At 41.8% G+C, this 15,622-nt stretch overlaps 1 protein-coding gene across 4 annotated transcripts in view; it reads right to left on the reverse strand.

Moving 5' to 3' along the window:
- Window positions 1-4,169: 4,169 nt before the first annotated feature.
- Window positions 4,170-15,622, reverse strand: part of MTA3 (metastasis associated 1 family member 3) — a 126,984-nt gene continuing 115,531 nt past the window's right edge. Inside the window, exon 19 of one of the 4 annotated variants that reach the window (XM_079968656.1) lies at window positions 4,170-4,666. In XM_079968656.1, coding sequence (XP_079824782.1) covers window positions 4,516-4,666 — 151 coding nt within the window. In that variant the 3' untranslated portion in view covers window positions 4,170-4,515. The remainder of the gene's footprint in view (window positions 4,667-15,622) is intronic. The other 3 variants (XM_079968658.1, XM_079968657.1, XM_079968660.1) reach the window with 3 other exon arrangements.

Genomic DNA, 15,622 nt, shown 5'->3' on the forward strand with positions numbered 1-15,622 from the left:
GCGTTCCACAGGGCGGGTGCCACTACTCAGAAGGCCCTCTGCCTGGTTCTCTGTAACTTGGCTTCTCACAGTGAAGGAACCGTCAGAAGGCCCCATGGCCAACCAACTGGTGGCAATTACCTTCTTCTCAAGACCCTCAATACTGGCCAGAAATGTTCTTGTGCATTTAGCCATCCTCACCGATCACATTTTCACCCTGCAGGCGTGACTCATGGCACTGTTCCTTCATGAGGACAGCCATAACTAAGAAGTATAACCAAGATCTCTGACTTAGATGTTCATTTGGTACTGTTTCTAAATCAGCTTTATGTGTATTTTTTGTACTTAAAACTGTAGCTGTTCTCACTGTGTGTTTGTAAAGTCCCTTGAATGTAAAATGTGATACATAAATTAATTAAATAATAATAACAATTAGGAAAGCAGAGCCAGGCTGTTCAAGGTAGATGGTATTCAGATGCCTAAAGGTGAAGTGGGAGGCCCCCAAACAGTTTGCTGAATGCGGGGAGGAAGACCTAAATGCAATTGTGACATATTGTATTCCCCACAGACATATTCTGTACTTGAATATGTCTTCTAGTTTCTTTAAAATTCTCATAAGTTTTCCTGAATTATTCTGAATTATTCTCCTCCAATTTTGGTTTTGCTCAGTTTCTCACTATTCCAGAATTATGTTCAGTTCTGCCCATTTCCACATCAGTTTGTGATTTAAAACCAAAAACAAATCTTTATGAAAATTCAGGCATATTCTAGTGCAAATTTCCTCTAATATACATATTTTCGTATGCAATTTTGCCTAATAAACATGTTTTTGCAAAGCAAATTTCCCTTGTACAATGCATTTTTGTCCACGATTTTCACTAATATAAGCTATTTGATGCACACTTTACCCCAGTATATGCACAGGGTATATGCGCTGCTTGGCTAGTGAAACACACTACAAAATTCAGAGAAGTGCAGATTTTGAAGGAAGGCTGTGTTTCAAAATGAGTTCTGTCCAAATAAACTTGGCAGAGGTAAGAGTCAGAATGAGTACATAGAACCTTTGGAAAGACAAGTTTAGAAGCCAGCAATCCAGTTCATGTGATCAACTCTTCTGAACTCCCTTGTCTACGGCTAGAAAAAGAATGTGATGCCTTTTGACTGAACAATTGTTGACAAGGCCAACATTCGATTATTCTCATAAAGAGTTTCTGCGTAAAGTTCCCATTTAGATCCTCAAGGATTTGAGGAAAGGCATTAACCTTGGGGCTTCGTGTATACTATTTTTCCATCTAAATGCTAATGCATTCAGTAGGTTTCCCTTACTTCACATATGTCTGGCTGGCCTTTTTGTGGCCTTGAAAATATTCCACGTTTATTTATTAAATTTATAAAATATCTAAACCAGGGGTAAGCAAACTTTTTCAGCAGAGGGCCAGTCCCTCAGACCTTGCGGGGAGCTGGACTATATTTTTTTTTGGGGGGGGGGAATGAATGAATTCCTATGCCCACAAATAACCCAGAGATGCATTTTAAATAAAAGGACACATTCTACTCATGTAAAAACATGCTGATTCCCAGACCGTCCATGGGCCAGATTTAGAAGGTGATTGAGCCAGATCCAGCCCGCAGGGCTTTGTTTGCCTACCATGATCTATACCACCCTTCACGGGGCAGTTTAAACTATAAAAACAGAAAAATGCGTAACATAGTAACAAACAAACTCCCCCAACCATTTTAAAGGCCATAGATTATTTAATTAACCAAAAGCCTGGGAGAAGAGGGGTGCTTTTGCCTTGTTCCTAAGAATATGTAATGAAGGTGCCAGGCGAGCCCCCCTGGGGAGAGCATTGCGCAAGGAGAGAGCCACTGCAGAAAGCCACACCATTCTTGAGTGGCTACCCTCCAGACATCTCGTGGAGGAGGGACATGAAGAATGGCCTCAGAACATGATCAGATCACGATGCGTCCAGGTTGGCTCATATGGAGAAAGGGGGTTCACATGGCATCTTCTTTTCAAGCATTCAGTTGATTCGGGGTTCTTCTTGCAGAGTGCAGAGGGAATCAAACATTTGTGTAACAATGAAGCTTTATTGTACAGAAATATATTTACACGAGTGCCCAACAGTTGTATGCAGATACACACATTACCAGACTTTCCAAACTCTCATCTCTCACTTCCCACTACTACACAACAGTCTTGTACATTTCATTTTGCAGTGCTTTCTGTACATGGGGCTAAATCAGAAGTCGATACCTGTATATAAATTGTTACCCAATCCCAAACAATCAGGCTACAAAGCAAAATGTGTAAATCCAGAGTCATTGCTCTAATGGTTTTGGAATCCATTGGAATCCGATCATCAGGTGCACTCAGAAGTACAACCAAGATTTTTTGAAGAAGATATTTGCCCCCCAACCCCCAACCCCCTCTTTCTGCATTTCCCAAATGGGTACAATACACTCCATGGCCTTTCTATTTTATTGAAAAATATACATTCACATTTGTAGGCATAAAAACAGGCAGTGGAGGACCCAACAAAGCAGTTCGGGTAACTGAGAATTTGCAACACATTTCCTTATGTAATAATTATCTGCCACAATTGATGTTTTTTAAAATAAAAACAACCCAATACCAATTATAGTTAGCATTTTATAGATTGGAACATAATGACAATTGTTGGAGCTGTTGTGCTCTAGACAGCCTTTTTAAACATCTTTTTGGGAGGAACTGTGATCAAGTTCAACCATAGTAGGAACTCATATCATGGAATACAAAAAGTATAGACATTGGGATATATTTAAAGTGTGTGGTTAATACTAGGACTGTACATCAGATCCAGAACTAAATCAGGTTGATTCAGTTTGCCTTGGAATTTGGCCAGATGGGGTTCATGCAGCCCTAGATCAGCCCAGGTCAGATCAGGTCTAACCTGGAGCAATCCAGGTCTTTCAAAAGGGCTGGTGGTCTGGGAGGAAATTGGGTAAGGTCCCCGAATGAGTTTGGGGCACAGATCCAAGTCAGATCAGGGTGCACAGTTAGTATAGGGGATCTGGAATGAGTAATGAGAGTCTCAGCTGCATCTCAGAGGATTAGTTCCTCCTCTGGCAGAATGGGTTTATAGACTATTGGTAGGACTCACAATGAAGCATTGTATATCCTGCAGTGCGATGGTTCAGGGTTTCATGCCCACCACCAAGGGCTCAAATCAGGACATTTCACTCCCTGTTCCACCAACCCCAAGTTATCCTCTTTTTTCTAGCTGTCAAAGAGCATGCTCAATTTGATTGATTGTTGCTGTTTTGCCCCTTCGTAGTTTTTTAAAAGGTGGGTTTTTTCTCTACTTCTGCAAATCTCAGATTCATCCAAGCATGCTGGCACCTCCCTCCTCTTTCTCAGCGGTCATGTCCTGTGTTTGACATCAGAGGGGGTGATGGTGCTTGGCTATTCCTATGGAGTTTCTGGGATCATCAACCGTAATAAGTCAGCACACACAAAATACATTTAAATCAGATACAACACACACACACTCCAAAACCCGGGAACACTAGTTTTTTTGTGGAGCTGGAAATGGTAGCTTAGTAGTAGCTAAACTACAGTTCCCACGATTCTTTGCAGGATGGGTGTGTGCGTGTGTGATATAAATGTTTGACGTGCCACGGCCTGAGTGTTGAGTGATTGTTGCATGCCTTTGTCCCTGTTTGACAATAATTATTTCTTCTGTTTATCAAAACTTGGACACCGTCATCCATCAAGAAAGGGCCTGCCTGTCTGAGCTACTCAAGGTTCTGTAACAATATCAATAAATAATGAGAGAGACAGATTTAATGTTACATTAAAGAAATAACTGTCAGCCCAGCGGTTGCTACTCATAAAAACCACTGCGTAAGAAGTACTGCTTCTTTCCAAGATTTGATAGAAAATCACTTTCAGAGATGGTTACTGAGGATTGCTGGTTACCTAATTCAGCCAACGTCAGTCTGCATTCAGACTCTTCTGTGTACATGTGTTCTTTCTTTACCTAAGATTCTCAGTACTTCTGAAAAACAACATGCCTCAATCAGGGCACCCCAAAATCAAGTTAAGACAATGTAACTTGGCATTTGTGCTTCAACAGATATATCTCCATGCTTAGGGTGGGATAGTGCAATATATCTGGAGCCTCAAAGGGCAGAACCAGAAGTATGCTATAGTATGAATGCATACAGTTGCATTCAGAGAGTTCATGTTATTGATGGAAGTTTATATGATGTGCCAGGGGAAGCAGCAACGGAAAGTTGATGGTGGGTTAACGGGTTGTCTGGTTCTGTATATTATCCATCTTCTGACTTTTTTGACATATTCTCCTTATATCCCGGTTGCCTTACGTCAAGGCATGGAAAAGTTCAAAACTGTGTTTTACTCTTTAATAAAACAAGATGCAGCCTTTAACTGTCATCACTGTATAAAGACACAGAAAGAACCTTCTCCTGTCCAATTTCTGAAAATTCTTCTTTATAGGGTGATGCTTTCAAAATAGCAACAAAACAATTTTTTCACTGTTGCATCTTCAGCTGTGAATGATTGCTCAAATTCTCTTGAGTCTCTTTGTGAGTCAGAAGGGACTTCACCTTCCTCAGAATTAAAGTGCACGGGGTCCTACAAGCTCTTTTCAGCTGTGATCGAGTAAACTGCTTACGGCGTTTTCTATATGGGGAGAAAAAGCAGAGAGATGCAGAGGTAAGCAATTTCTCAACAGGGATTTATATATTATTTTTATTATAAATACAAACTAGTTATTAAACCAATCAGAGAACTGAGGATCATTAATGGAGAAAAGGATGGAAGTCAACTAAGATTTACTCAGAGTAGATCCCTGGGAAATAAAATACATGACTACATTTGGTCCATTCATTCCAATAGATCTGTTCTGTGTAAAACTTAGTTGAATACCAACCCGGGTTTGGGAAACAAAAGAAATTCACCTGGTTAGAAATTGACTGACAATGCAATCCTATATATTTAGCCTGATCATAGAATCATAGAGTTGGAAGGGACCATGAGGATTATATAGTTCAACCCCCTGCAATGCAGGAATCTTTTGCCCCACATGGGGCTCAAACCCACAACCTTGAGATCAAGAGTCTCGTGCTCTACCAACTGAGCTATCCCTGAGAATGTTATTGGAACAGCATGGTTGCCACTTCATGGTTGCTTCAGCAGTATTTGAAATGACAAAACTGCACAGGAAGGGCAACTCAGGTGGGAAGTTGCTGTGAAAACTTCCCAAGTCATTTAAGCTTCCCACAGAATTTCACAATTCTATCCATTGCCAGAGCAGAGTGGGATGCATCCACGTGACTAATATGGATGACCTAATTCAGTGTTTCTCAACCTTGGGTCCCCAGCTATTGTTGGAGTACAGCTCTTATCATCCCTAGCTAGCAGGAGCAGTGGTTGGGGATGGTGGGAGTTGTAGGCCAATAACAGCTGGGGACCCAAGAATGAGAAACACTGGTAATTGACTAAAGGTCTAAGTGGAGTGGACTATCTCCATTTGCATGTTCCACTAGGCTGGTGCAAGAAAACTGAGATCATCACGGTGTTGTTGGGTTATAGCCCCTATCATTTCTAATTACTGGCCACGCTTGCTGGGGCTGGGAAGAGGCGAAGTTCAACAACGTCTGAAGGCTTCTCTGCCTCTTTCCTAAGCACAAGGGTGTGATCAATATTGCAAAGTGGTTTGCACCTCTTGAAGGAGATACGGAACACAAAATCCAGAACAGGAGCACCACCACAGATTTGTTTTGATTTTAAATGAGCTGTGCTCAAAATGTGGCGGTCCTTAGTGAAATTTGTTAGCCTCAACTGCTGACTCCCTATAGCAGGCTTCCTCAACCTCCGCCCTCCAGATGTTTTTGGCCTACAACTCCCATGATCCCTAGCTAGCAGGACCAGTGGTCAGGGATGATGGGAACTGTAGTCTCAAGACATCTGGAGGGCCAAGGTTGAGGAAGCCTGCCCTATACAGTGGAAGCTCGGGTTGTGAATGTGATTCGTGCGGGAGGCACGTTCGCAACCTGCAGTGTTCGCAACCTGCAGCGCCGCGTCTGTGCACTCGCAGGTTGCAATTTGGTACGTTTGTGCATGTGCAAAGCACAATTTAGTGCTTCTGTGCACATGTGAGTGCCGAAACCCAGAAGTAACCCGTTCCAGTACTTTCAGGTTTGGCGCGGTGCGCAACCTGAAATCGCGTAACCTGAAGCGTCTGTAACCCGAGGTACCACTGTGGATTTAGCCAAGTCCTGCTCCTCACAAGAATCTTAAGGGGGCCATCACAGAAGATAAGGGGTCAGGCCCCCTCTGCCCCTGCCCTATCTCAAGCACTGCTCTTGACATTCCTAGCTGGGTACCAGAAACAAACTGACATAGTTGTCAGCAGCTACCAGGAACGGAAACCTGAGCCAGAGGATCATTTGCCATAGAAGTTATCACTCCAATCCAGCTAAGGAAATCCACTTGGGCGAGGTTTTGCATGCTTTGCAGTTGCTGGATGAGGAACCCTAGGTGTTGAGCACATTTAAATGCTCATCTGAATGCAGATGCCATCTATGGTCTCTGTGCATTGCTTTCAGTGGAATGCACATCTGAGTGCAGATTCAAATGTGCACGCTATCCACACATAGCTGTATTAAGTTGCATATAAACACCTTTGCTTCTAAGGGTGCTTTTTTAAAAAAGAGCATTTTAGTCTTTAACATATTAGCTGGATTTCTGTGTCTGGATGAAGCAGCTAGGGATGTGAGGCTTACTCCCAAAATAAGTGTGTACAGGGTTGTGGGCTAACAGTGCAATGTTATATGTATTGCACTGTTAGCCTACAATCCTGTACACACTTATATATGTCTGCAAAAGTATCACAGAGTTCAGTTAGGCTTCCCTCTGCATAAATGGGAATAAAGGTAAAGGTAAAGGTACCCCTGCCCGTACGGGCCAGTCGTGACCGACTCTGGGGTTGCGCGCCCATCTCGCTTAAGAGGCTGGGGGCCAGTGCTGTCCGAAGACACTTCTGGGTCACATGGCCAGCATGACGAAGCTGCTCTGGCGAGCCTGCACCAGCGCAGCACACAGAAACGCCGTTTACCTTCCCACTATAAAGCAGTACCTATTTATCTACTTGCACTTAAGAGTGCTTTCGAACTGCTAGGTGGGCAGGAGCTGGGACCGAACGACGGGAGCTCACCCCGCCGCGGGGATTCGAACCGCCAACCATACGGCAAATCCTAGGCACTGAGGTTTTACCCACAGCGCCACCCGCTGGGAATATTGGTACATAAATGGGAATAAATGGCATAAATGGGAATATCTGAAATTGGTACAAAATTCTAACAGTAAAAAATATGTAAGCCTGTCTACACTGTCTACAGAAAGCAACACGTTTTCTAGTGGCAGAATAAAATGTAGTTTGAAAGGAAAACATTTTCACTTTAATGAAGGGAGTATAAAAGAAAAGTTCTACACACAAAATTCTGATTATAAATCAGTCAATATAGTATATGTTACAAGGCTGCAAATTTGTTATCATTTTCAGGACTAGTAGTTTGAGATGTTCAATATCTAAGGAGAAATAGCCTATCTGTACCAGAGAGAGAGAGAGAACCAAATGTTTAAAATTCCATTCCCTTCTGCCTTCAAGCAGAACAGTTTTTCTCACGCAAATTTTAATAGCACATAAGTGGGGAATTATGTGAAAAAATAGGCTACATGAACAGATGAAAAATCCTCTTTTATTTATGAAACATTATCTTAATATTTATGAAACATTATCTTAATCTCCAGGTCCTTTCCGCCCTCCTTCCCTTACATCTCCCTTAAGCATCTCACTTGAAATATTATGCTTTTCTGGAATTAATAACTTTACACATTTAATTCATGTTATTTGAAGGAAGGGAGGATCAAAGATATTAAAAAATAATAAAAGACAACACCTTGTCAAAGAAAGAAAGATCCACTATTTTTTCACTTCATAATTATTTAATTTGGATTGAATAATTTTCATTGAATTTTTAATTTATTCTATTCAGTCCAAATTAAATACAAATGGGGCCGTTTTGCATTATTTTATTTCTTAAAGGATTGCACAGCCTGAGTTGATATTCTCTGCTGTTCTTTTGTAAATAATTGTTTAATATGTATAAATGCAACACAGTGTTACCTGTTTCCACATTACAATAGCACCTCTGAATTGCAATCTTTAATGTTTTGCACCCCAAATGTGATCTAGTTTGTAAGATTCTTTACAAGCCCAAGAAAAAAGGGATTCATTATTAAGGTGGAGTGCAGATCAATGCACTGTGAGTTAAGGGTTGCATGGACTTCTATTCCCTCTCTGCGTGCATCTTCCACACACCCCAAAATCTGTCCCAGAATATTGGGGAGAAACCTAGAACAGATTTGGAGGGCATGAGGAAAGAGGAGAGGAGGAGGAGTTCTGGTTACACAGAAGGAAGCCCTTGTGCTTCCATTATCCCTTGTGCTAATGGATAAAATCTTAGACTTTCCATAAATGAAGAGTATGCCTAGATATGACTAAAGAGATGAAGCAATGTATTGTGGTACATTGTTACAGGACCATCACACATAGTATGCTCTGCTTCATATTATTTTTTTGTGTATTTATTTTAAAAATATTTAAACATATTTATAAGCACACACAAAAATGGAGAAAAGTGAATAAAGCAGGAAGTAGATTGAGATCTGCTGGTAGTGGGTGATTTGCTGTAGATGGGCAAGCATTGCTGATAGGGCTGTGCATGGTCCCCTGATCAGATTCAGGGCACAATTCAGGTTTTAGATCAGTCCCATCTAGGGATGATGCAGACCTGACCTGACACCCAGATCTGGATTATGATCCAGAAAAAACAACAACCCATCTTTGTAAATCTCGTTGACTTGCATTGGGAAACCAATATGGCTGTAAACTTCTTGCATTTTCTCATGGGCAACCTTCTGGAGGCCGCATACCAGCAGTGGGCGAGACCAGATGCAAAAATAGGTGGATCTATGGATGTGACCCTTACCTTTGTGCAGTAGGTTGCATTCCTGAGATACACAACTCAAGAGGTTTCTGCACACATGCATGCACAGACACACAATGCATACAACAGCCCTGAACATCCAGTGCCACCAGAATCACTTTCCATGCCAAGCCATGCTATCAGCAGAGTATGGAAACAACAAGGGTCACTCCAGTTTTAGGGACAGTCAGCACTGAGTAGATCAGGATCTACTGCACTGGCCTTATCAGTACTGTTTTTATTTTTTAAAATGGTGCCAGAACTAATCATGAACATCTCCTTTGTTCTCTTATAATGGCAACGGCACCCACCTGAGAGGGGCCGGAACTGAGTTCCATTGAGTAGCAGCTGAAGAAAAGTCCTGGGCATTATCATGCTCCTTCTCACTATAAGGTTCTGGTAATTATCCCTATATCCATGAGAAATAGATCTTAGTGATTCTTAAAGAGATCTTCATTAATCACATAAAGGCACATACATTCTCTGCCTGATTTTTCCCCTGCCTACTGCCTATTTTGCTCTGAGACTCTCAACACCTCCCTCGACTACTGGGTCCTGCTCAGGACAAACTTCTTAAATACAAACATATAATGACAGAATACAACAAAGGTGTTCACAGGAAACAGCTGTAAACATGGAAAATGGGAGTTGCATAGCCTTCCCTTACACTCAACACATTATTTGTTCATTGTTTGTTTGTTTGTTTTTTTAAAAAAGCTTAAGAGAACCTGGTTGTAGCCTTTAATAGCAAGGGAGAGGATAAAGATGTAACCCATTATCTCTCTCTCTCTCTCTCTCTCTCTATATATATATATATATATACATATATATATAAACACAAAGGATGAGGAGGGAGACAGCCATCTTTAAAGTTCAATTTCCTGTGGTTTTGTCACAGTGTGCCTTTTTCTAAAGCAAGAATTCTTTATGTTTGCTAAATGAATTCAATATGCCTAAAAAGAGATACCATCTCGCATTGTTATGAGAGACCACCTATTCTAACTGTGGTTTGCCCCCTTGGTTCTTTTGCAAACATGCCTGAGGAGTGAGGAGCAGAGGAACTGCCTTTGACATTCTAATGAAATGCTCCGTGGATGCGATTCATCGCACCCACTTCACATTTTGATGCAGAGGTGCATTTGCCTGTGCATGAAGATGTGGTCACACAGATGTCCCTGCTTTAAGATGCAGAAAGCTAATCTGCAAAAAGAGACAAGCTATTTGCGCCACATCTCTTTGGCTCAGTGAGCCACATCTCACAACTTTCTGCAGTTGTGACTGCAGAAACACACACCTATATACCTGCCCCACAGAGAGGACTTCTTCATTCCCCTTTTGTAGTGCAAGTTCCCACATGCATAAACTAGGACAGATAAATTTGTTTCCCACAATGGGCCTACCACACAGGTGAAAGGGTTTCAGTGTCTAGGTGACTAACAAGATACTGTGTTGTATTTAGGAGTGCTTGAAGAATTCGATTTCTGCAAATTCCAACGCAAAATGACCTGAGCTGCTTCTCCCAGCCTAAGGCGCTGAGGATTTTGCATTTGCCTGAATTTTGAAACACAGTTCAAAAAAGACTAAAATGTGCTTACATTAAATTTAGAAATGCAAACACTAAGATAAAGCACAAATAGGAATTGAAATACATTTATGAATTTTCATGTGGATTTTTAAAATAAAAATAAGGCAGTAATGGGATGGAATGGACTTATGAAAGAACTCATGTGACACTGACACAGACCAGAAATAAGTTGATCCTTCCAACCCAAATTGCATCGCTAGTCATCGACAGTTAACATGTTTACTCAAAAGTAAGACGGGCTGTATCCAATGGAGTTTATTCCCAGTGTGCATAGGACTGCAGCCTAAAAATGCCAAAGCTGAGCCCAAAAATGGCTGGTGCAACCTTTACAGCTCTCTGTTTCGATGTAAATGCAGCACAGTGTTATTTCCAGAAATGTAAATCTATTTTTACTCTAGTATATCTCAATTGCAAGCCTTAACATTTTGCTTCCCACCCCTCTGCATGCTGTGTTGAGCTACATCATGTGAGAGAAAAGTGAGATATAGCAGATGTAACAGACCGGAGGAGGGGAGAGTCTTTCAGAGTGGTTACTACACATTTGTGCATAAAACTGGGTTTTTCTAATTTGAAAAAGGACAGTGTTTTGATAGTGTGGAAGGGGACAGAATAATGGTGGGGTGTAAAAGCAGTTGTGAATGGTTCATCCAAATTACTACTATGAGCAGTGACAATGAGTGGGGGAAGGCTTGTATCTCTTCTGTGAGAAGTTAGTTATAACAGTAAAAAAAAAACCTCTTAATGAAAGAGAGCCGCTTAGGAACCTTCATATTACACTACTTATGGGAAGATCTTCATAAAGAAGATCTTTAAGATAAAGAAAAATGATAATTTTTTCTAAAGAGACACAGAGGTTAACAAAGTGTTATTCAGGACCATTTCTGACTCATATTTGACATGACAAAGATAGCCTGAGTTAAATTCACAGTATGATGCGCATGTAAGATAGATAGATAGATGATAGATGATAGATGATAGATGATAGATGATAGATGATAGATGATGATGATATAGATAGATAGATAGATAGATAGATAGATAGATAGATAGATAGATAGATAGATGATAGATAGATAGATAGATGGATGATAGGAATATCAACTCACTAAGGGCTCTAAGACTCCAGTCCTCTGTGCACTTACCTAGGAATAAGCTCCACTGAACAAGTGGGAATTACTTCTGAACAGACATGCAGAGGATGAGTGTGCTATAAACACAATCTGAGCAAAGACTCTCCTCCCTGCAAGAGAGGGGAGTGGTTGTGGGCGGGAGCCTGAGCTCCGCCCCTAGCAGGGGGCGTTAGCCCCCTGCCATCACCTCACCTGGCTGGCGCCCACGCCCCTCAGCGGGCATCCAACCAGGTGCCTGAGGGGGGGGTGTTCAGCAGCCTTTTGCTGCGGCGGCAGCCTTCGCCCGGCCTCATTCTTCGTCCTCTCACCACGAGTCACCCACCCTCCACTCCCTTTTAGTTAGGGCTTAGGTCACTGGCCTTGCTATGGACCTTAGGTTGGTCGCCCTGGTTGACTAGGGGGCCTGGTAGGAGTTTTTCCATTTGGCATTAGGCCTTTTTGGTTTTTTCGCCTACCTCGTAGCAATCGTCACAACTTTTTGTGGTATTGGTGGGTAGGTTAGGCATTGGAATAATGTGTTGTGCTGTGTCGAAGAGCTAGGTGTGGCCATCGCCTATGCCTTCAATTTTTAGGGGTATTCCGTTAAAGGAATCTGGCGGTTGTGTATTCTGTCCGATGCCTGCTTGGCGGGAGGCCATGGCACGACCCTCGGTGACATTAGGGGTGAGCCTATAGTTGGATCGGCATCAACTGGCTCCACCTACTGGTGAATAAACCCACTTGTTCAAATCCAATGCCTAAGCCAATACCTTTTCACTGCTGTAATCAATAAAGTTGTGGCCTTTCCTTGCCCATTAACCTTATATCACGTGTCCGTGTGTATTCTTTCCACATTGCGGGGGTCGGGTCCTCGAACCACAAGCATGTTTTGAATGGTAAGGTGGAGAAGTATTTGTGCTTGCAGACAGTCACTGCTGGAACAGAAAACCTGATGGAGTAGAATATGCACCTGTGGGAGTCATAAAGCCATGATAGAGGCTTGTATTGTACCTGTTGACCAGCACCTCTGTGCCTTACAATGTATTAGAATGTATTGACCCTATATGGAGTTGTGTTTCCTCTGGGCAGTGATTACCTTATATGGTGATGGGAGTGTAAAGCCATTACTAGGAGGTAACGTGAGACACTGGCAGACCGGCCATGCAGGCAGAGGGGAACAAAGGATAATAAAATCGAAGGAGAGTGGCCGAAGGAGCTGCTTTTACCATCATGAAAATACTCGCTGCCTCATTGTGTCTTTTTTCTATGCTAAGCACCATCTAATGACGGCAGGACTTCCGGCATGCACCTTCCCATATGTGTAAGCAAATCTATGAGGAGATATTTGGTTGAAAAATAATGTTGGTGTTGCACTTCTGTCATTAAGTCCAGCTTCATTTTTGAACAGTTTGCATAAGAAAGAAACTCAAAATTAAAATTTCTGTATTCAGAACACTGCAATTATGCATCGATCATCAAATGATCATGAAGGCTGCAATCTTAACCCCACTAACCTGGGAGTAAGTCCCATTGAATTCAATAGGACATTTCTGAGTAGGCATGGCTAGGAATGCACTGTAAATTATTAGACACACACACACACGCGCACACACACACTGCATGAAGGAACGATACATACAGAAAAAGCATGGTACAATTACTGTATATAAAAGAAATCATTTCTAAGCACCCACCCCCACACTTTTAAATCAGCTTCAGATATTTGACATTTGAAATTGACAGCTGTAATGTAATTGAAACTATACTCAAGAGTTGACCCACTGAACTCAACTCTGTGTATGACTTCATTGGGAACAACCCAAGAGCTATAACTGCATTAGTGAAACAACCAGTCTCCAACTCTCCCATACATTTTTGCATGTAATACTAAGTTTTTGGAAACTTTCACCAAATTAATCACCTCCCACAGCCCGCTCAACCAATTCCCTTTCTTAGCTCTCTGCTGCCTTTTGCAATGTTTAGCAAACATCAATCTTGCTGCTGTTAGTAAGCAGAAGACTGGCTTCTGAATATTTATAGAAGGATTAGCTTTCCTATTATGAAATAAACATAATAATGAATTCGGAATAACTTGTAAGAGACTATGTTGATTATGTTAATTATCATTTTCCTGTACTGAATTGCCATTCTGCATTTTCACCACACACTTTCCTAAATAGACTCCCTAATCAGAACCACATTCCCTTGTGAACTGAATACCTTGGCCGCTAAAGAAAGGTTGCCCAAGAGACAGCTGAGGAACTCATCTTGATGTTCACCATCACATGCAAATCAGAAGCAGGTCAACAATGTGTTTGTTTGGCTTGATGAGTTTTAATAATTTCAAACAAAATGGCCAGAGCTTGCTCAGTTTGGGAACATTTGTTTTAAAATGTTTGTGATCTGTTTGAGACAGCGATTAAGTGCAAATAATTAAATACTTGTATTTGAAATTACTTTTTTGGGGGAAATATTCATGACATTTGCATTCATCACTATCAGAGGGACCGGGGATAATTTCACTTGCATTCTAATGAGAAACTACCTAAATTTGCACTTCTCAAAACAATATGGAGACCAAAACAAAATTATCCTTTGGAAGGCGCATTGTTCTGAATTTTGTGGTGCAGTTCTCCAGACAAGCAAAGTGCACAAAAATGCAAACATCAGTAAAAAATAACATACAAAATGCATTATATTAGACAAGGATATTTCCACAAATCTGCATATTAATCAAAACTGCACACTAAAATGTGTTCATTGTGAGAAGTCTGCCCTGCAACATGGATAAATTTTAATAAGGATTTGCTAAAACTTCTGTGAATTGTTGCAGAAATGTGGCAAACTGAATTTAAGGCTGGGAAATGTAGAAACTGGGAGAAACTGAACTGACAGTTCTGTATTATGATTGTAGAAAATCCTTATGGTAGTGCTTGAAAAAGATGGGTTTTTTTTTTAAAGAAGCTGCTCTTACACTAAATCAGGCTAATGGTCTATAAAGCTCAGTATTGCCTGATAGTATTGACTGATAGCAGCTCTTCAGTGTTCCAGACAAGGGTCTAGTCCAACTCTTCTTGGAGATGCCAGGAGCATTTTGCATGAAACCATGCATCCTACCACTAAGCTGGAGCCCTTTCCAACTCTAGAACATGTAAAGATAAAGGGACCCCTGACCATTAGGTCCAGTTGTGACCAACTCTGGGGTTGTGGCGCTCATCTCGCTTTATTGGCCGAGGGAGCCGGCGTACAGCTTCCGGGTCATGTGGCGAGCATGACTAAGCCTCTTCTGGTGAACCAGAGCAGCGCACAGAAATGCCGTTTACCTTCCCGCCAGAGCGGTACCTATTTATCTACTTGCACTTTGACGTGCTTTCGAACTGCTAGGTTGGCAGGAGCAGGGGCCGAGCAACGGGAGCTCACCCCATCACGGGGATTCGAACCGCTGACCTTCTGAACGGCAAGTACTAGACTCTGTGGTTTAACCCACAGCTAGAACATGTACAATTCTATAAAATTTAAGTTTTATTGAGATTGGTCTCAGAACCGTCTATTTAACACCAGCGTGACATGCTCTGATGATGGCTGTAGTACCATCAAGTCTGGAAAGAAGCCCACAATCTGGAGCAAATCCCATCAACATCTACTCAAGAAACTATTTCCCCAGTGTCTCTTTGTTCAGAGCCTTATGGAGTGCCATAATCAGAGATTTCACATGACGGGGGTCAGGCAGTGGGGAAGTGGAAACTGCAAGGAAATGTCCTATGAGGCATGATTGGTCTCACTGCAAAGGCTCTCATGGATGACAGTCTGAGTGGCTTACAATTTATGATATTCTAAATCAAATGCCCCAAGGTGCTGCAGGAAAGCCAGAGCATCATGGCAAGAGGCTGTT

This window comes from Podarcis cretensis (genome assembly GCF_951804945.1).
Source record: "Podarcis cretensis genome assembly, chromosome: 3".
Classification (NCBI taxonomy): domain Eukaryota; kingdom Metazoa; phylum Chordata; class Lepidosauria; order Squamata; family Lacertidae; genus Podarcis; species Podarcis cretensis.